At 40.5% G+C, this 23252-nt stretch overlaps 1 protein-coding gene across 1 annotated transcript in view; it reads right to left on the bottom strand.

Annotated features, from left to right (window-relative positions):
* Nucleotides 1-9377: 9377 nt before the first annotated feature.
* The window catches only part of PDSS2 (decaprenyl diphosphate synthase subunit 2), a 280931-nt gene continuing 267056 nt past the window's right edge, over nt 9378-23252 (bottom strand). Inside the window, exon 9 of the mRNA XM_055535290.1 lies at nt 9378-9407. Within this exon, the coding sequence (XP_055391265.1) occupies nt 9393-9407 (15 nt within the window). The 3' untranslated portion in view covers nt 9378-9392. The remainder of the gene's footprint in view (nt 9408-23252) is intronic.

The following is a 23252-nucleotide window of genomic DNA, read 5'->3' as shown; positions in this document are numbered from 1 at the left end:
AAAGGACTCACATAAAACACTAAATGTAAAAACTCAAAATTATCCAGCATTTAATCAAGAGTGGGATATCTTTAATATCAATCAATGTATATAATTAAGAGTGGCAGATAGACATCAGGTTTCACATATCCTTTAGCTGTTGTTCTAAAGTTTTTGATCATCATAAAATGTACTTATAGCTGCCTCAACAGTATTTATAGGACTTTGTATCCCCCAGTAGTTAAGTCTTAAAACAATGCAACAGATTTCACTGTTACTTGTAGACATTTCCACTTTACTACTTGCCTGCTGGATGTATAATTTTGCCAAGCCTTCAACTTCAAACAGAAGTAGCTGGCAGATCCAGATTCCGTGAATACTCACAAATGAAGTAAGAGGGAAAAAGGAGGAGCAGAGAAGCTTGTATTAACTTTATTAAATAGAACCTACTGAAAGACATCTCGCTGAGTAACTTGCAAAACTGACTTTTGTTTGGGAAGGTGGGCTCAAGGACTTCAGTTTAACCCTTTGTGTGCTGGGAATGGGGTGTGAGGGAAACCAACCCCACCTTTAGTGGAATCTGGAGCAGATAAATGACACACCATGATCCAGTGTGGGAAAGAAAAAAAAAAAAGGTGTTGCATGAAAAGTTGCAGAGAATTTGTGCTGGGCAGTTTTCCTTATGTATAGAAGAACTATCGAATAATTTATAGCACCTTGAGATTTTAAGCACCCAGCATAACCATTAAGATATGATTTTAGTAGAATATCTGGCTTGCACAATAGGGAGTCTGCAAAAGGAAATCTTGAGCGTGAAAACTGCTGCAATCCCAGTCTCAATTTCAAGCCCTTGAGAAAAAAAATGAGAAAAAAAATGCCAATCTGAACGATAGCTCATTCTGAACCCAGAGTGCTAGCTGGAGGCGCTGCAGCCACCAGGGCCCAAAGCCCAGAGGGGTGCCCAAAGGCCTGCAGTCGGAGGAGTTCCCCACACAGATCACACAGCAAAGCGACAGGCAGGAAGCAGGGAGCAAGGGGAGGCTGGTTTCCCAGCCAATCAGAGTACACTAACAAAGAAAAAAAAAGGAGGTATACACTCCTCTAGTAATTGGCTGGTTTTTAAGAAATTATTTCTTGCTTTGGGCCAAAAGACTCTAAATGAAATGCTCTCCATACATATATATACATTTTTAAAGTCTTATTTGACTTGCCTGAAATCTCCTCTGTAAAATTAAATACCTCGTAGAAATGAACTTGAGATCCAGTGATTCTACTTCTAGGAATCCATCCTAACTCAACCAAGGCTACAACTACAAACAAATGTTGTATGTTCACTGCAACATTGCAAGCAAATGTTGGATGTTCATTGCAGGATCATTCATAACAGAAAAATTGGGAGAGAACCTGGAAAATAGTCAAAATGATGACAAATGCTATGGCACACTATCTCAGCTTTAGAAAGAGGAAGGTACTCTTTTTTTATGGGTACAGAAAGTGTCTATGACATATTGAGTAGAAAGAAAATTACAGATCTCTATGTAGTATAAACCCACTTTTGTAAAAAAAAAAAAAAAGAGAGAGAGAAAGAAAGGAAAACATGTATGTACCTATATCTGGGTGTGAATAGAAAAGGTCTGGAAAGCACAGGGGTAACAGTGATTACCCTGGAGGTATATAATGGTAGAAAGAAGGAACTTATTAGTCCTTTTCCATGTTCCACCTTTGTGAAATATTTGATTTCCTTGTTGTCCCCCAACAATGAGCATTTATTGCTTTTGTAACCCTTTCCCCCCACACACACCAAAAAAGAGTTGTCACCTTGGCCTAAGGAACAAGTCACCCTGGAGTAGCTAAAAGTCATGCAGGGTTTCACTGGTGGCTCAGTGGTAAAGAATGCGCCTGCCAATGTAGGAGAGATGGGTTCTGTCCCTAATTCAGGAAGATCTGCATGCTGCGGAACAACTAAGCCTGTGCACCACAGCTCCTGCGTCTGTGCTCCAGAGCCCATGAGTCACAACTACTGAGCCCAGTATCCTCCAGCCCATGCTCAGCAACAAGAGAAGCTACTGTAATGAGAAGCCTATGTACCACAACTAGAGAGTAGCCCCCCGATTGCTGCAACTAGAGAAAAGCCTGTGCAGCAAAGAAGACCCAGCATGGCCAAAAACAAATAAATAAATATACAAATAATTTTTTTTTAAGTCATGCAACATTGGTGTGAGTGCCTGACTTGACACCTGTCACCTGACTCCCCTTCATCAATCTATTGTTTTGACTTAAAAAAGAGAGTTAGAAGAAATCTCAGTAATAATACTCCAAAAGTAAATATAATATTTGGCTACAGAATCCACGGCTCCTTTCCACAAACTTCTGAAATGTCAGCACAGTATTTTAGAGATGTAACCAAATATGTCTAAGGATTTCACTATAATCATGGCACATTAGGGCCTGAGAAATAATAGATGCCAACAGCCTGGTTTTACCAATAAGGAAACCGAGGCAAAAAGAAAAAGTAGCTTGCCCAAGGCACACTGACCTTTGGAACAATGTTTTGGGGTTCCTTTTGGTATGTCACACCTACCAAAGGCCAAACAGGTTTCAAAATAAATCAGAGTCCACCAAAGAGGAAAATTTACAAGGTTAGGGTTTCACACAGTTGTATTCACGAACGTGATAGCTCACCTCCGGCCTTGACCTTCACTCCTCAGCAGCTTAGCTCTCTTCCTCAAGAGGCCTCGTGGATCCAGCCTGGGGTGGAGGTCCCTGCTCTGAATCTCCCTGTCATAGAGGCTATTACGGACTTAACTGTGCCCCCTCCCATCCCGGTACCTAGTCCCCCCAGGGGTTGGAGTCCTAACCCCCGGTGTAGCTCAGAATGTGGCTGCATTTGTATACAGAGCCTTTAAAGAGGCGGTTAAGATTAGGTGAGGTTATATGAGTGGGCCTCAATCTCATGTGACTAGTATCCTTATACAAAGAGGGATGTGCCTACACAGAGAAAAGCCCATGTCAGGACATTTAGGTGGCTGTCTGTAGGCCAGGAAGACAACCTCAGGAGAGCCCTGCCGGCAGCTTGATCTTAGACTTCCAGTCTCCAGAGTTGTGAGAAAATAGATTACTGTTGTTTAAGCCCCTCAGTCCATGGTATTTTGTTATGGCAGCCTGAGCTGACTGGCACAGAGACCCTGTTCACATGAAGCTATAATGGACTTTCTGTCTGTCTCTTCAAGTAGAATGTAAACTTTTGGAGGGCAAGACCATGATCCTACACTATCTCCAAGTGCCTGGCTCTGTGCCTGAGACATAATCAATTCTCAACAAACGTTGTTGGAAGAATAAGTGAATTGTTGTTAGATATCGTATGTCCCATTTCTCTTCCCCTTTCTATAGATGAAGAAACAAATGGTTGAAGGCTTGGAGCAGGACAGCTCCTGGTCTATGTGAATGGTGCCTCCTGGAATGGCCCCTATACCACCTATGTGTTATATGGGAAGAGCCCAAAGACAGGTGGCTCAGTCCTGGCAGGATCTGGGCCACATGTCAGAACCCCCTCACCTCCCAGTTGAGGATTTCATCCACCATTCTATACCAACTCTGGAATAATATCACACAGGTATAAAGTTCTTTCCATAGCTATCTTAGTCTTCTCAGGCTGCCATAATAAAATACCATACCCTGAGTGCCTTAAATAGAATAAGTTTATTTTTTCACATTTCTGGAGGCCTGAAGTCTGAGATCGGGGTGCTGGCATGATGGGCTCTGGTGAGAGCTGTCTTCCTGGTTTGCAAATGGTCACCTTCTTGCTGTGTCTTTACATGGTGGATAGAGAGCAAGCTCCATCCCTGGTATCTCTTCTTGTTATACATGCTCAGTCACTTCAGTTGTGTCTGACTCTCTGTGACCCTGTGGGCCATAGCTGGCCAGGCTCCTCTGTCTGTGGGATTCTTCAGGTGAGAATACTGGAGTGAGTTGCCATGCCCTCCTCCAGGGAATCTTTTTGACCCAGGGATCGAACCTGCGTCTCTTATGTCTCCTGCATTGGCAGGCAGCTTCTTCTTATTAGGCCACTAATCCCATCATGAGGGCCCCACTCTCATAACATCCTCTAACCCTAATTACCTCCTAGTCGCTCCATCTCCAAATACCATTATATCAGCAGTTAGGGCTTCAGCATATGAATTTGTGAAGGACACAAACATTTAATCTATAATAATAGTGTTTTCACATTTTGTCCTTCTGTTTGCTCTTGATCACAGACCTGAGAGAGATGAGTAGCCATACTACCTCCCCACACCAACCCACCTCATTTTTAAACAAGTGGGGAAAAAATAAAGCCCAGAGAGATGACATGGCTTGTAATTCATTCTTTCATTTAACAAATAATTATCTCAAGCTAATATGTGCCAGACTCTAGATGTATGACTGGCAATTGGCATGACTTACACCATATCCTGAGGACTTCCCTGATGGCTCAGACGGTAAAGCGTCTGTCTACAATGCGGGAGACCTGGGTTCAATCCCTGGGTCAGGAAGATCCCCTGGAGAAGGAAATGGCAATCCACTCCAGTACTATTGCCTGGAAAATCCCACGGACAGAGGAGTCTGGTAGGCTACAGTCCATGGGGTCGCAGAGAGTCAGACACGACTGAGCGACTTCACTTTCCTTTATACTATATCCTAAGTACTAATTCTTCTACTGTTTCCCAATTAAGTCTGGTTATTTCCCAGTTTAGTTCTTTGAAACATCAGCAGTACTGACCAGAATAGAATTTAATCTTTTCTTTTCAGAAAATTCCATCCTACTCTAAGACACAAGGGAGTCCTTAGGCACACCTTCCTGCTTAGGCTGGGCATTTCTATCTTCTTTGCCTTTGCTTGTGATGCTTCTACACTGCCCCTGTAAAGTCCTATTCATCCTTTGAAGCCCAGCCAAATGTCTACACTGTTGTGGGGTTTTCACCATCCCTCTCCCACAGGCAGGCCTGTACTCCCAGTGTTCTAGTTACTCTTCTACTGTAGACGACCCCTATTTCAGCCTAACTGGTATTACCTGACTGTACTGTTTATTCATGTTTTCCATGATGCTCTTGTACTGGACTCCACAGAGCCTCAACATCATCCCTCCTGTTGCCTTCTGCAGTATCTCAAGTGGCTCCCCCCTGCTGTGACTGATGCATGCACTGGACACTCCAGCTGGTTGGACTGAGGGCTGAGGCTTGAAATGTGAGTAGTTGCTCAAGGCTGCATGTGGATGATGCCAGACTTCCCAGTGGCTGGGTACCAGCCCTGCTCAGCAGGTCTCTGAAATGGACAATGACAAACCCACACAACAGAATCTTCTTTTTTAAAGTGTGTACACGTTGGGTGATAGTTTTCTTTCCTGGGGGTGCCATCATAAAATAATACAAACTGGATGGGTTAGATCATCAGAAATTTATTGTCTCAATGGTTCTGGAGGATCGGTTCAGTTCAGTCACTCAGTTGTGTCTGACTCTTAGAGACCCCAAGGACTACAGCACTCCAGGCTTCCCTGTCCATCACCAATTCCCGGAGCCTACTCAAACTCATGTCCATCGCATCGGTGATGCAATCCAACCATCTTGTCCACCGTCATCCCCTTTTCCTCCTGCCTTCAGTCTTTCCCAGCATCAGAGTCTTTTCAAATGAGTCAGTTCTTCACATCAGGTGGCCAAAGTATTGGAGTTTCAGCTTCAGCATCAGTCCTTCCAGTGAATATTCAGGACTGATTTCCTTTAGGATGGACTGATTGGATCTCCTTGCAGTCCAAGGGACTCTCAAGAGTTCTCTCCAACACTACAGTTCAAAAGCATCAATTCTTTGGGGCTCAGCTTTTTTATAATCCAACTCTCACATCCATACATGACTACTGGAAAAACCATAGCTTTGACTAGACAGACCTTTGCTGGTAAAGTAATGTCTCTGCTTTATAATATGCTGTCTAGGTTGGTCATAGCTTTTCTTCCAAGGTGTAAGCGTCTTTTAATTTCACGGCTCCAGTCACCATCTACAGTGATTTTGGAGCCCCCCAAAATAAAGTCTGTCACTGTTTCCCTATCTATTTGCCATGAAGTGATGGGACCGGATGCCATGATCTTCGTTTTCTGAATGTTGAGCTTTAAGCCAACTTTTTCACTCTCTTCTTTCACTTTCAACAAGAGGCTCTTTAGTTCTTCACTTTCTGCCATAACGATGGTGTCACCTGCGTATCTGAGGCTATTGATATTTCTCCTAGCAATCTTGATCCCAGCTTGTGCTCCACCCAGCCCGGGATTTTGCATGATGTACTCTGCATATAAGTTAAATAAGCAGGGTGATAATATACAGCCTTGACGTACTCCTTTCCCTATTTGGAGCCAGGCTGTTGTTCCATGTCCATTTCTAACTGTTGCTTCCTGACCTGCATACAGATTTCTCAGGAGGCAGGTCAGGTGGTCTGGTATCCCCATCTCTTTCAGAATTTTCCACAGTTTGTTGTGATCCACACAGTCAAAGGCTTGGCATAGTCAATAAAGCAGATTTTTTCTGGAACTCTCTTGCTTTTTCAATGATCCAGAGGATATTGGCAATTTGATCTCTGGTTCCTCTGCCTTTTCTGAATCCAGCTTGGTTCATGTACTGTTCATGTACGGTTCATGTACTGTTGAAGCCTGGCTTGGAGAATTTTGAGCATTACTTTGCTAGCATGTGAGATGAGTGCAAATGTGCGATAGTTTGAACATTCTTTAGTATTGCCATTCTTTGGGATTGGAATGAAAACTGACCTTTTCCAGTCCTGTGGCCACTGCTGAGTTTTCCAGATTTGCTGGCATATTGAATGCAGCACTTTCACAGCATCATCTTTTAGGATTTGAAATAGCTCAACTGGAATTCCATCACCTCCACTAGCTTTGTTCATAGTGATGCTTCCTCAGGCCCACTTGACTTCGCATTCCAGGGTGTCTGATCACACCATCGTGGTTATCTGGAGGATAGGAGTCCCATATCAAGAGCTGGATAGGCTCTGTCTGAGGGCTATGCAGACGCTCTGTTCCAGGGCTCTCTCCTTGCTTCTGGGGGCCTCAGAAGTTTCTTGGTTCTTAGATGATATTCTCCATGGATCTTCCCATCCTTTTCCTCCAGTACATATCTGTCTCTGTGTCTAAATTTCTCCTTTTTAGAAGGACAAAGTCATACTGGATTAGGGACCCCCCCACTAATAACCTCATCTTAACTTGAGTATCTGCAAGGACTCTACTTCCAAGTGGACCCTGTTTCACAGACAATGGGGGTAAGGAGTTCAACATCATCTTGAGGACACAGTATAACTCATAACAGTGGGGAAAAAGGACTAAGCTCACTTGGACTCAGTCCTAACATCCCAGAAGCACTGGGTCCCAGAGTGAATATCTGCTGACATGGTGGCTTTCTCTGCTACACCACAACTCCAAGGATCACTGCTAACATCTCTGTCACTGCATGAATATGCTTTCCCTTTTCTTTCTAAAGAATGTGCCTAATTTAATTTTGCTACTCCTTGGGGACTTGGCCCTTTGCATTCACATTTCCATGCCTCCAGCCCTACTGCTGCCCTGCAGGTAGCAGGTGGTGATAAATGCCGTCACATTTGATGGTGACATCAAGGTGATGTTGGCTGCAGAGTGCAGGGCTCATGAAGTCAGACAGACCCCTGGATTTGAATTCAGGCTCCCACATGTACTAAGTGTGGGATTTTGGACGCTGCTTAAGCTTTTAGCATCCATTTCCTTTGTCAAGGCATGGGGCACCCTGCAGGATGGTTTTAAATGAGGCAGGCAGCTATGGGGAGCACCGCAGAGTGGTTGGCAGAAGCTAAGTTCAATAAAGGAGAGTTATTTTTATTGGTTATAAATGGGGTGAGCAAACTGTTGAAATAACTAGCCTGGGCACATAACAGTTAAGGTTTTGAAAAACACATTTCTAGTTTAGCAGCAAAAGCACAAAGGTTCATATGATGGTCCTGAATGCTGTCTGGAAGACACCACTTTAAATTCAGATTCCACCCAGGAAAGGGAAAAAGACATCATCATGTAATTCTAAAACATGTGATGCCCCCAGCCCTCATGTCCTTTCTCCTTACCCCTCTCATAAGGAAAAGACAGTGTCTCTGCTGTCTTTCTCTAGGACAGGCCCCAGTCGCCTCTGCCATGAGTGCATGTTGGTGCCATCAGAGCCCTGAGCCAAGTAACCAATCAGCCAGAAAGAAAAGGTGCTGCATGCAAATCTCAGTCCGTACACTTGCATCTGTGAAATAATGATTTTTCTAATTTACTTTCTGTCTTGAGCCCTGTCCTTTTGGAGTCCTCCCTACCCCCACCAGAAGCTTCCAGCGGCCTCTGGCCTCCAGGCATCTGCCCACATGGGTTCTGGCTGAGCCGTCCATCATTCTGCATGCTGTACCCTGCAGGCAGTGGCTCTGCCATGCCCAACCAGGGACGCGGTCATCTCTTTGCAAGGCTGCCTGGAACGCGGGAGCCATGATCCAAATGCCTACAGGGACCAGGCTGGGAGAGCTCGTGAGTAAAGCGTGCAGCTTGCCTATCAGACACAAAAGAACATCTTCCCTTCCATGGAGGAGTGCACCGGCTCCTCTGTTTCTTTCCTGAGCCATCTTTAGTTTATGTTTCATTTCTTCATTTACGGAAAAAATCTGGGGTAAAGAGGACCCTTTTCTATTGCCGGGAACAGTGCCAGTGTCACGATGAGTGACAACTAACGCCTGGCATCAGTGTAGCGATGACTTCCAGGGATTCTGGCAAACTAGAGCATTTATTCCTTATCTAAGGCAGGCAGCCTTGGTGCCATAAGAGACTGAACACAGTGTGGCCAAATCTGCTAATTATTCAAGAGAAGCTCCAACCTGGACTTCTGTGTAAAATTGCCTAGATTTATAATGCTCAGTGACTGAAATTCACATGGTCAAACAAAGTCAGATGTAACGCCTATAGTTTGTGGTCACAGCTCCCAGCTGCGGTCACAGCTCCCAGCCACAGCCACAGCTTCTTGGGGGCAGGCCTGCCTCCCAGCCAGGCTGCTGGAGAGCCCACCCACACAGCAGCCTGCCCGTCCCCACCACCGTGTCCAGGGTCCTCCTGCTTCTGCCCACGCATTGTGCCTATGGCTCAAATCTTCTCCCTGCTGGGGTTTAAGATTTTAGAAACAAAAGCTTGAGGGCAATTTCAACTTTCTGCTCCATCTCGTCCCTTCACCAAGATAATAAACCCAGATGGGAATACCTGCTTGGAGACAGGGAAAGGAAAGGAGGAAATACCAGGAGAATAAAAATATAGATTAGTATCTCAACGATACACTCTTGGCACACATACTTACTGACCATATTTGATCTGAGGTTACTATAAAACAGCTTCAGAATTTCTCTATGTTGCGGACTCCTAGGAAAGAAGCACCAGGAAAATCTTTTAGAAAGGAAATCCCAGTTCAGCCAATTAATCAAAAATTCCGTTTTTTGTTGTTTTTTTTTTTAACAGTAAAATAGATATCTAACACTGTTAGTATGTTAGTAGTGTTAGTATCTAACACTGCATCTTCTTAATAATATATTGATAGTATGATGTAACATTTACTTTTATTAGTATATGTCCCGTGTTTTCTTGATTCTGCCATGGGCAATTTCTGATTTCAATAATAAGGTTTTTGAAAAAAATATGTAATACCTTTGAGGTTTTATGCATTGAGTTAATATTAATAATAAACACAGTGCTACTTATTACTGAGCCATCATTGGTTTAAAGGACTAATGTTATTACAGGAGTCATTACTGGTGTGAAGGACTAAAGCAATATAACCCTTGTGCTCTGCAAAGATGACAAATTTGGGAGCAGAAAGTTCAGACTCAAATTACATTTGTTTCATCATTTTCTTGGGTGGAGGGAGAGAGATGCGGGTCTCCCTGTAATACTGATTTCAGTGGTCAGGAATGGGGCAAGAATATTAGAAATATACCAGATGAAAATCCTTCAAATAAATGACCTTATTACCCTCCTGACCTATATAATCAGCATGGAGCAAAGAGAAATGATTGTGCTTTGGAACTCAAGTGTGTGAATTTGAGGAAAGCTACCAGAGGAATCCAATAATCCATATTACTTGCTTCTTCCCCCTGAATGTTTTACACTAGAAATTAGAGAAATTCTGGGTTACTTGCCTCCAGTAAGGTTACAAACATTTTTTAAAAAGAAGGTGTTAGGAACAGCAGAATTAAATGGTATATCTATGATGGCAGGGAGAAACCCATGTTTGAGGACAAATGTGGTGTTTATGTTATGATTCCCTAAGACTCAAACAGTTGGTATTTTCTGAATTTTTCTAGAGATACTGAAGTTTTCAAATGGTGTCTATAGTAAAATATATTACATCCAAGTTGATATCTAATGATTTAATAATATTTAAATATTAAAAAATTAAGACATAAAAGGTACAGCTTCTATAACCACGCACGTTCTTCATGAGATTCTTGATGCAATCCTGGTTTTCAGTAAGTAAACTTTGTACTTGTGGAAACTGCATTTATTCAGCCTTGACATTAGGAAAGTAAGCAAATTATTTCAGTGCCAAAGAGATGGCTAATCTAGGCTGGGATGAGTGAATGTGCTTTCCCAATGCCTATATTCCTGAAGAATTTTTGCAGTGACAGAATTTGGCTCATGTCAACTGTAGAGAAAGGTGGGGGAGACCATTTAGTACCTAAATATAGGGCTGGGCACCCATGCAGTTGGCAGGAGGAGGTGAGACTTCTTTGGAAGATGGCCTGGCCGGCTTTAATGTGACAAAGGCTTTCAAAGTTAAACAAATATTTATTGAACACCTACGACTGCAAAGCTTTGAGTTCTTTGGGGAATTAAGAAACAGATAAACAAGGTCCCTGTCCTCAAAGAGATGTCATTCTAGCCCAGGAATCAATCATGAACCCTGAAAACGGATATAACACAGAAGGCAGCATCACAGGAGAGACCCAGAGTGGGGATGACTGAGGAGTCAGAATAAACCAAGAAGCTTCTGTGAAAAAGGGGCTGTCCTGGGAGCCCGCAGGAAGGCTGAGGGATTCTGACCCACAAAGGGCAGGTGAAGGGCATTCTGAGTGGGCAAAACTTCAGGCAGTAGCTATGGCAGGGAACTGCAGATCCTATTTGGAAAACTTTAAACAGCCATTTTGAGTAAAACACAGAGAGCCTGAAATTAGAGGGTGGGGCAGAAGTAACAGGTAAGATCAAAGCGATTGGCAGTGGACAGGTTAAGGCCTTTGCTGGTCTGTGCCATGAATCTCCCAAGATTTGACACTCAGCTTGGTGTATGACAGTTTCATTGGAGAAACCTGTGACCTCTGGAAGCCATAAGGCAAGAAGACTCTGATCTCAAAATGTTAGTTCTGCCGGTCTCTCAGACTGCTTTGCCCTGACTCTGTTGTAGTGACCCAGGTAACGCAAAAGTGGGAGGATGCCAGGAAGGGTGATGGGGACAGAAACTAAAGGTAAATGATAACTGATCACTACCCCCTCTGTCGTCGAGCCCCTCCATGCAGCTTCCAAGAAGCCTAGGAGGTGTGTTGGGGGAGGGGGCGCACCTGAAAATAATGGAGCAGGGCAGCATGTTTATACAAGAAAGGGAAAGCTGCTCCTCCACATTGAGAAGTTCAACAAAGAAATAACCGAACTAAGAATTTCTGATCCTACCGGGCAATAAGAGATCATCCACAAAAGCAGTTATAAATCTAAAATTTCACGGCATTCATGTAATAGAGTTAATATTCTCTGGATGAACTTTTCTACTTTTGCCTGTCTTCCCTTGTTTTTGCTGCTTGATATGTTGGTTTTTTTTGGCCACACCATGTGGCCTGTGGTATCTTAGCTCCCAGACTACTAGTGACTGAACCTGGGTCCTTGCAGTGAAAGCACTGAGTTCTAACCACTGGACAACCAGGGAATTCCCTTGAATTTCAATTGGTTTCTATCTAGTAAAAGCTTTTTATAACCAACCAGAAATACTTGTAGTAATCAAAGACGCTAAAATAAAAAATATAGTGCTGCTATGTTGCAAGCATTCAGGGAACCCTGGATAAAACACAGTAAAAACTCATTTTTAAGAAATATATAAACCCCATTATATTAAAATATAATTTTAGATATTCTGCAGAATTGGCAACTGGCCCCCATTTCCTGTCTAGCCTCTATTTGAAAACAAGGCAGGGATAAGGGTCATGAAAGTGAAAGTTGCTCAGTTGTGTCTGACTCTTTGTGACTCCATGGACTATCATCTACCAGGCTTCTCTGTCCACGGAATTCTCCAGACAAGAATACTGGAGTGGCTAGCCATTCCCTTCTCCAGGGGATCTTCCTGACCCAGGGATCAAACCTGGTCTCCTGCATTGTAGGTGGATTCTTTACAGTCTGAGCCGCCAAGGAAGCCCCAAGGGTCAGAGGTGGGGGTTAAAGGGCTATGCTACGGTGGGGAAGGGGATCTTGGAATGGAGGTCAAGGTCATGAAGGTGAAGGAAAGTCATAGGAAGTTGTTTCAGAAAGAAGGGTGAAGAGTGAGTCTCTAGTCGTCAGTATTCTCCTAGCTGAATTTTTGAATCTGGCCTACAAACTGGTACATCTCTGGGATCACTGATCTTGTCCTGCTGCCTCTGGACTCAGAATTATCCCTACCAATATTTATGTTGGCTCCAACCACCACCACCAGGTGGCACCAAATCACAGCTGAGTTGGGCATGAATTCAGGTAGGGCAGCTGGCTCCCTAAATTCCTCACCAGCTAGGTCTATATGAGTCATTTGTTAATCTTAAAAAACAAATTGTGACCTCACATTTCACATGACTGAATTTTAGGATCTCACTTATCCAATTACTAATAATTGAGGAAAGTATTCTCTCTGTAAACTAAATACCAAAGGAGACTAAATTAGACATTGTGTTAATTGCTTTACAGACATGAGCTAGTTTAATTCCTTCAACAAACTATGAGGAATAATATGAAACTGTTTTTAAGAGGCAAAAAGTTCTCATATTCACATTTTCACATAGTTGAATCTAATATTTACTAACTATTCCTTTGGTGCTGAGCTCTATGTATACTTCATAGCTTGAGCTTATTAATTATATGATTCAAAATTTCATTATGTATATTTTATGTCTGCTTGATTTATCAGTTTCTGAAAGACGTGGCTAAAATCTTTTAACTATAATTTGATGTAGTCATTTCTCTCTGCTACTTTTTTTCAGTTGTTCCTTTGTGTATTTTGAGGTTGTATTGTTAGGTGCATACATGTTTTTGATGGTTGTATCTTCTTGCTCTATTATTCCTCTTACCAGCATATGACCTTCTTTGTCCATTATATATTTTTTGCCTTATATCCTATATTGTCAGATACTAATATTCTTTCTCTTTTTTTTTTTTTGGTTCATATTTTCCCCATCTTTTATTTTCAATCTTTCTCTGTCTTTTGTTTTTAAGTTTCTCTTTTAGACAGCTTATTGGATAGTGCTTTTTAACTGAATCTGAGATTCTATCTTTTAGTTGGTGAATTTAATTAATTTACTATAATTCATTCTAATATAAATACTAATGTATTTATATCCATTCTATATTTTTCACTTTTTACACATTTTATACTTGTTTTCTCTTTTTTGCTTTATTTTTTAAGAATTGAGGTACAAATACATATAAGATTAGTTTCAGGTACAACATAATGACTAGATATTTGTATATACTGAGGGATGATTACTACAATAAATCTAGTTAATATCCATCAGCATATATAGTTACAATTTTTTTTTAGGATTTACTCTCTTGGCAACTTTCAAACATGCAACACAGTATTATTAACTACAGGCCACCATGCTATACATTACCTCCCCATGGCTTACTTTATAACTGTAAGTTTGTGTCTTTTGACCACCTTCATTCATTCCCCTCTTCCCTCCATCCCAAATCCTGCTGCTGGCAACCACCAATCTGTTCTCTGAATCTATGAGTTCAGTTTTTTTCATATTCCATATATTAAGTGGGATCTTACAGTATTTATCTTTCTCTCCTGCTTTCTACTGGGTGTGCGCGTGCTAAGTTGCTTCAGTGGTGTCTGACTCTTTGAGACCCCATGGACTGTAGCCCACCAGGCTCCTCTGTCCATTGAATTCTCCAGGCAAGAATACTGGAGTGGGTTGCCTTTTCCTCCTTCAGGGGATCTTCCTGACCCAGGAATCAAACCCACATCTCTTAGGTCTCCTGCATTAGCAGGCAGGTTCTTTACCCTTAGAACCACCTGGTAAGCCCCTCTTCTATTAGGTAGGGTTCTTTTTGTTTGTTTGGCTTAAATGTTGAGCATTCCAGTTTGGCTGGAATCTGTCTTACTTCAAAGTTCATGTTTTGTCTTTTGTACCACACCAAGAATTAGATGTCAATAGAACCTTAGAAATTTGTTATCTACCCACTGGATCTAAAACTGGTGTGTGTGTGAAAATTACTTGGAAATTTATGAGAAACACTGACCCTGGACCTCCTCTTTAGATTCAGCTCAGTAGGTCTGGGTAAAGTCCTGATTCTACATCAAGTCCCAGATTTTGATGCAGGTTCACAGACCACAGCATAGGAAAACTGTTCCCATCCAACCCCACAGCTCTCCAAACTGTAAGCTTTACACCTGTCTTGGCCCTTTAAATATTGCTTTTTAAAGATACACCCTTGGGTGGGCTCTATCACCTCCCTTCTAGATCTTTTCTCACCTTATATTGTCCTATATGTTAGAAGAATTCTCTAGATTTACTTTAGATATTCTAATTAGTTTCTAATCCATTGCTCCTTTACTATTACTCCATTTTACTTGCTTGTTCCATCATTATAAAAACAAACATACTCAACATTTCTTGGGAGTGCCCTGGCAGCCCAGTGGTTAAGACTTGGCACTTTCATTGCCATGGGCCCAGGTTCCATCCCTTGTCAGGGAACTAAGATCCTGCAAGCCGTGTGGCATGGCCAATAAAATAAAATAATTAAAAAAACAGTATTTCCTTTAACAGCATTTACTGACTATCAACCTCTGTAATAGGTACAAAGACACTTTCAGGCACTCAGCAGCTACTTCACTAGCAAGCATGACTATCTCCATTTCTACCAGAAAGCACGATAAAGCTTGGAGAATTTGCCTAATATCACATTCAATGGAAAAGCTAGTCTTTGAACTCAGATCTGTCTATTCTACTTGTCATAGCCCACTTGCCTTCAAAGAGACTCTGGTCCACAGAAACCTACAGTACAGTGGGGAAAGACACAAATAATCTCCCTTTCTAGTCATGCTTGTATTCACGATAGTGCTTTGCACATAATAACACTTAATATACATCAGTGAAAAGAAAACATGAATTTATCCTTGGTTTCTTCTTTTTTTTTTCTTCTACTTATGGTCAGGGGAATCACATCTGGTAAAACAAGAAATAAAGAGGACTGTTTGGGACTTCCTTGGGGGTTCAGTGGTTAAGACTCCAGTGCTTTCGATGCAAGTGGGACTGGTTCAATCCATGGTTGGAAAACTAAGATCCCACATGCTGCATGTGACAGTCAAAAAAAGAAAAGAGAGAGAGAAAGAGAGAGAACTGTTCGGAAAAACACAAACTCAGAGACAAAACAGAAAGAACAGTCTGTGTCATACAGAGAATTTCTTCCTCTGAACAGCTACTATAATAGGTCATCAAAGTCCCAGTATGTGAAAATATTCATTATAATAAGCTAGGGCTACTTTCATTTTGAACTCTTGATTTTCCTAATTAATTCACTAAAAGTCTTTAAGAGATACAAAAAAGTAAAATCAGTACTATTTTCTCCTTCCTGGACTCAGTTTTATAATACTGATGTTGAACATAATAGAGTAAGCAACTATATGTAATTGCAGAAATTATTGCTGGGGATTTGCATATGAAATATACACCTTTCACTGCCTCTAGTTGGCATTGTTAACTCTATTATAAATAGTACAGCTGACACACTGCAAACAGAAAGCTCTTTTTGATGGGCAAAAATGGAAGACTGCTACGAATGGAAGACGTTTAAGTTGGTAAGCTTTCATTAGAACTAGTCAAGAGGGAAAGTGGTTTATTAACTAATCATAGACTTGCTTAAGAATCCAATCATACAGAAAAACTTATGTTAAGCTTTCTAAAAACCTATATTTATGCTACTATTTAGGTAAACAAGTAATATATCCAATCTGTAAACATAGTTGAATAGTGTTAATGGGCCCTTTTAAGAAAATTAAGCTTTTCCTTTTGGATTAATTGCATATGCAGTGAGGCAAAGGAAGTAACAGGACTGAGATATAACACTGGAGAGTACAGTTTATATTTATACCACTCTTGAAGATAAAGCTTACATTAGGTCATTTTGCTGAAATTATCTACTAGAATTTGAAAATTTTAAAACTATTTGAAAAATTTTAACCATTGAGAAAGGACAAAAAGATGCCATTCATTGTGATTGCATGACCATAAAAATTATAATTAATAGGACAGTATTTTTGCTGGTGTTTTACATTGCTTGAGGGCAAAAAAAATCAATCTCTGTTACCACGCAGGCTGTTTCAATCATTACAAGGTATAGGTACAAAGACTAGTGATGACTTTTGTAAATGACATTTGCAGACATCGTTATATTTTTATGGGCTGTAATAATTTGGTTTTCAAAAGTTTCGGGTTAATTTGCTTTGTTTTGTTACAGATGTAAAGCAATTATGACACAGAAATTCAATGTTGAACTACTCATCCAGATGACAGGAGAGGTGAGGGGGCTAGGGACAAAATTTTCTTCCTACACATTTGTTTTTAGCTATTATATTTGCCTGAGTGCATTGGTACCATAGTGACAGCTTAGCAACAGCTAGATACAAATTAAGGCAATGTGTCACGCTAGCTTCTGATCATAAAAAGTTGGTAGGTAGGATACAGGGAAGAAAAATACAGATGTTTAGATATTTAATGGTTTAATCGAAAAGAGACTTGCTCTATTACCTGTCCTTGTCCATCTCTTCATTTTCTATCTCTGAATCTCTCTATAAAGAGATGAGGATCTAAAAAAGAATCCCAAACAAACCTCTGTGTTTAAATTGATGTAATAAAACAAAAATCAAACCTTTCCTAAATATGAAATAAAACACAATTTAATCTTTCTTAAATAGGATGTAATGATCACAGTGCATGGAAAAAAAAATTAATCGCTCAGTCATGTCTGACTCTTTGCAACTCCCATGGACTGTAACACACCAGGCTCCTCTGTCCATGGAATTCTCCAAGCTGTCTTCCCGACCCAGGGATCGAACCTGAGTCTCCTGCATTGCAGGCAGATTCTTTCCCATCTGAGCCACAAGTGTTTCGCAAAGATGTTTCCAAAGGGTTTTTTCATACTAATGGACATGTGATTTCCATTATGGCTATTAGAAGAACAAAGTTACACAAAATTTAAATACCTTTGGACCAGCAGACTTAAGATGACATGATGGATACTGTCATTTTTAAAGTCAACATATCATCTGATGTCTTTCATTATCTTTATTATAATTTATATGTAAAAACAGAGAAAGCAAAATAATTTGAAAGGAAGAACATAACCTTTGGAAAGCCAGAAGTAAATAAAACCACCTTGATTTTCAGAACTACTAATTTTATTTCAAATAGCCTGAAATGGTAAAATATAGGTTAAGCATATAGTTGTTGACTAGCTGAACAGAGATGGCAAACAGACTTCAAGTTGATACAGTAACAGTGCCTGCCTGGAGAGCTGTGTTGAGAATTCTGAGGTTCTGTAGGAAAAGGGCTGTGAATGAAGAGTGAATGTCTGTTAGACCTGAGAAGGAGACTAAAGGGTAAAAGACTTGCTAAGGGGCATGTGGGGAGGTGGAAAGGAAGAAGAGTTAGCTCACAGCACACAAATAAAGGCTTTAGATTTATTTTAAGTCTTATTTTTTATATTATAATGAGTGTAAATCTTACATGTAATTCTATTTTTTTTATATATATATATATGTATGGTATGCTATAAAAGTTTAAAAACTCATTTGTAGTTAAATTACCTAATGTTAGCTTTGTGAGGGAAAAATATGTTCCTGGACAATGTGTGTGTTCATTCTGTGGCTTCCACAGCATGTGGCAGGCTGCTGAGTATCCCTGGGAGTCTCTGCACCCCATTTAGGGACGCCCACACCTGGAAGGGTGATAGAAATGAAACCGTTTAAATTTGTCCATGATAATGGAAGACTCAGAGAAGTAAATTTACCTGCTTGTCAATGGCAGAGCTGGGATTTGAAGACTCTAAAGCCCAATTTCTTAACAAAGACTCATTTATATTCTTCTAAAGACAAGTACCAGGATTCCCTGGGATTCAGGGTTTGGTGTTAAATTACTGATCTGAAAAAGAATTTGGGGGGCCATAGGAGACATATGGTAACTAGTAAGTTGGCAATTTCAGTACTGCTGGTTAAAGAAAAGCATGGTTTCCATTTGGGGTGATGGAAATGTACAGAAATAGTGGTGACAATTGCAAAACAATATGAATGTAATTAATGTCACTAAAATGAAAACTTTAAATTATTGTAATGGCCCATATCATTATATAGATAGATAGATAAAACCACAATAAACAAGAAAATCATGATTCATGGATTAGAAGATTAATATCATTAAATGGCAATTATCTGAAAATTCTTAAAGAGATGGGATTACCAGATGACCTGACCTGCTTCCTGAGAAATCTGTATGCAAGTCAGGAAGCAACAGTTAGAACTGGACATGGAACAACAGACTGGTTCCAAATAGGGAAAGGAGTATGTCAATGCTGTATATTGTCACCCTGCTTATTTAACTTATATGCAGAGTACATCATGAGAAACGCTGGGCTGGAGGAAGCACAAGTTGGAATCAAGATTGCTGGGAGAAATATCAATAACCTCAGATATGCAGATGACACCACCCTTATGGCAGAAAGTGAAGAGGAACTAAAAAGCCTCTTGATGAAAGTGAATGAGGAGAGTGAAAAAGTTGGCTTAAAGCTCAACATTCAGAAAACTACGTTCATGGCATACAGTCCCATCACTTCATGAGAAATAGATGGGGAAACAGTGGAAACAGACAGACTTTATTTTTTGGGCTCCAAAATCACTGCAGATGGTGACTGCAACCATGAAATTAAAAGACGCTTACTCCTTGGAAGAAAAGTTATGACCAACCTAGAAGGCTTATTAAAAAGCAGAGACATTACTTTGCCAACAAAGGTCCATCTAGTCAAAGCTATGGTTTTTCCAGTAGTTATGTATGGATGTGAGAGTTGGATTATAAAGAAAGCTGAGCGCCGAAGAATTGATGCTTTTGAACTGTGGTGTTGGAGAAGGCTCTTGAGAGTCCTTTGGACTGCAAGATCCAACCAGTCCATCCTAAAGGAAATCAGTCCTGAATATTCATTGGAAGGACTGATCCTGAAGCTGAAGCGCCAATACTTTGGCCACCTGATGTGAATGAAGAACTGACTCATTTGAAAAGACCCTGATGCTGGGAAAGATTGAAGGCGGGAGGAGAACGGGATGACAAAGGATGAGATGGTTGGATGGCATCACCAACTCAATGGACATGAGTTTGAGTAAACTCCGGGAGTTGGTTTTGGACAGGGAGGCCTGGCATGCTCTAGTCCATAGGGTCACAAAGAGTTGGACACAGATCTGAAATTAGATGCTCTAGTCCATGGGGTCACAAAGAGTTGGACACAGATCTGAAATTAGATCTATATACTCAATGTAATCCCTATCAAAAACCCCAGCAGACTCTTTTGTAGAAAATGACAAGTTGATCCTAAAATTTTTATAGAAATGCAAAGGACCCAGAGTGGCCAAAACAATTCTGAAAAAGAAGAACTACAAGTATAAATGGGGAAATCTGAATAAGATTGATGGATTGTATCAATGTCAACACTCTGGTTGTGATGTTATCCTATAATTTTATAAGATGCTACCATCAGGGAAAATGGCAAAGGATACACAGAATTTCTCTGTATTATTTCTTATGACTACTTGTGAATGGGGTGACAGAGGATGAGATGGTTGGATGGCATCACTGACTCAGTGGACTTGAGTTTGAGCAAACTCCAGGAGATAGTGAAGGACAGGGAAGCCTGTTGTGCTGCAGGCCATGGGGTCACAAAGAGTTGAACATGACTGAGTGACTGAACAATGACTTGTGAATCTACAATTATCTTAAAATTAACAGTTTATTTAGAATTAAGCTGCAGGACTTCTACTTCCCAATGTTAAAATTTAATATAAAGCTACAGTAATCAAGGAGTGTGGTATTGGCATAAGGAGAGACACAGAGATCAATGGAATAGAATTAGCAGTCCAGAAGCAAGCCCTTAGATTTAGGGTCAACTGATTTTCTATAAAGTTGTCAAAGCAACTCAAAGGAGGAAAGAATTATCTTTTCAACCAATGGTTCTAGAACAACTGGATATCCACATACAAAACTAATTAATTTAGTCCAGTGGTTTTCGACGGGGAAGATTTTGGCTTCCCAAAGGCAGGGAGCATTTGGCAATTTCTGGAGATGATTCTGATTGTCACAGCTAGGGGCAGGATGCTGCTGGCATTTAGTGAGTAGGGGCCAGAGATGCTGCTAAGCCTCCAACAGTGCACAGGCAACCCTCACAGCAAAGAATGACCCAGACCAATGTGTCAACGGTGCTGAGGATGAGATACTCCCATTTAAACCTTTACCTCATACTATATACAAAAATTAACTAAAAATGGATTATAGACGTAAATGTAGAAGCCAAAACTATAAAGCTCTAAGAAAAGAACATTGGAGAAAATCTTTGTGACTTTGGGTCAGGCAAAGATCACTTAGATATGACATAAAAGGTATGATCTATAGATGAAAAAAACTGATAAAGTGGATTTCATTAAAATTAAAGACACTGCACTTCAAAAGGAATCATTATGAAAATGAATTTAAGCCATAGATTGGGAGCAAGTACTTGCACATCATATATCAGATAAAGGACTTATATTCAGAATACATAAAAAATGTTTATAACAATAATAAGATAAAGAACCTAATTAACAAATAGGCAAAAGATCTCAACAGACATTTCACCAAAGAAGATATATAAATGACTAACAAGCTCGTGAGAAGAGGCTTAAACATCATTAATCACTAGGAAAATGCAAGCAAAAATCACAATGAGATAATAGTCTCATTCCTACTAGAATAGCTATAATAAAAAAGGGAACACCAAGAGCTGGCAAGGATGTGAAGAAACCGGAACCCACATGTGTTGGAAAGGTAAAATGATACCTTTGGAAAACAGTCTGGCAATTTCTAAAAAGTTATACATAAATTTATCATAAATTTTACTCCTGAGGATCTACTCAAGAGCAATGGAAACTTTCGTCTACACAATGACCTGTACACAAGGATTCACAACAGCATTATTCATAATAGGTGAGCAGCAGAAATAACCCAAATGCCAATCAACTGGTAAATGGATAAAGGAATATAATGTACCTGTACAATGGAATATTATTTAGCAATAAATAAATGAAATAATGATTAATTCCACAACATAGATAAACCTCAAAAACATTATGCCAAGTGACAGAAACCAGATGCAAAAGACTAAGTATTGTAAAACTCCATTTACATCAAATATCCAAAGAAGGCAGACCTATAGAGACAGAGAGTAGTAGATTAGTGGCTGCCTAGGACTGAGGATAGGAGTAAGGGTTGACTGCACACACACACACACACATACACACACAAGTCACTCAGTCGTGTCCGACTCTTTGCGACCCCATGGATTGTAGCCCACCAGGCTCCTTGGTCCATGGGATTTTCCAGGCATGAATACTGGAGTGGGTTGCCGTTTGACTGCAAATGGACACAAACGATCTTTAAAAACTGAATTGTGGTGATGCTTACACAACTCTGCAAATTTATTGAAAATCACTGAATTGTGTACTTACACTAGATGGATTTCATGATGTGTAAATTTTACTTCAATAAAGTTGCTTTTAACAATTCAATTAAAGCAATTTAAAATCTTCAAAAAAGAAGGATAAAAAGAAAGAGGATAAAAACAAAGACGCATAAACAGGCAGCAGTTAGGAAGTTCACAATTAACTTGATCATATTCCATGTACAAGTCAAGTAACTGCAATTCATGATATAAGGCAGGAGGCAGGCAGGGGACTTCACTGAAATGTGGATAGTGACGAGTGATGCAAAGAGTAAAGTTATGAAGACTAACTTAAGGAAAGAAAGGCTGCAGGTATAGCTTAATTCTTTGAGAATGATACTGTTTTCTCATCCATTTGAAGGCTTAAAAAAAAAAGGGTTCAAACAAAACAAGACAATACAAAACACAGTAAGCTCATGCTGTCACAGCATGAAAGACTTAAGTCAGATAAAGCTTATTTTGCTTCCCGTCAAACAAACCTGAGGAGTTTCCTTCTCCTAAGTCTTTGAAGCAGCAAAGATAGCTTATCAATTCTTAGAAAATGATTTCTACGTGGTCTTGGCCAAGAGCAGAACCTACCACAACTGCCCAAGGGCCTTTTCTGTCCTGGGAGATAGTTAGCTTCAGTGACAAGGAAACAGTCATCCTACAGAAGTGTGGCTGACTGAGAACTTGCAGTGAAGCAAGAGGAAAATGCACGGAGATGTCAGTCTACTTTGAGCATCATCTTGAAGGAATGGGAACCACCAACGGAAAAGATCGCCTCATTCAGGTTGAAGAGTTTTAAGGGAATTCATGTCACAGTTTTAACCTGCTGCTGTGGAGAACTTGCAGGGGCATTATCTTTCTATGACAGAGACTTTCTTAAATACTCATAAGTATTTAAGAGAATACCCTTTTACCTCAGAGAAACCAATCAGGAATAGAAATTCAAGGTGACTTGTGTAGAATTTAAGCTACTTATTAATAGCGGTTATGAAGACTGCTTCTCTGGTGGCTCACATGGTAGAGAATCTGCCTGCAATGCAGGAGACCCAGGTTCAATCCCTGGGTTGGGAAGATCCCCTGGAGAAGGAAATGGCAACCCACTTCAGTATTCTGCCTGGGAAATCCCATAAACAGAGGAGCCTAGCGGGCTCTTTGTATGGGCTTGCAAAGAGTTGGATGTGACTGGGAGACTAACACTTTCACTTAGCTTCACTGAATTGATACTACTGCATATAATTACAATCATGCAAAAAA

The sequence above is a fragment of the Bubalus kerabau genome, chromosome 9 (assembly GCF_029407905.1).
Source record: "Bubalus kerabau isolate K-KA32 ecotype Philippines breed swamp buffalo chromosome 9, PCC_UOA_SB_1v2, whole genome shotgun sequence".
Lineage (NCBI taxonomy): Eukaryota > Metazoa > Chordata > Mammalia > Artiodactyla > Bovidae > Bubalus > Bubalus kerabau.
Note: the sequence above shows the minus strand (reverse complement) of the source record. Positions and strands in the feature narration are given on the sequence as shown.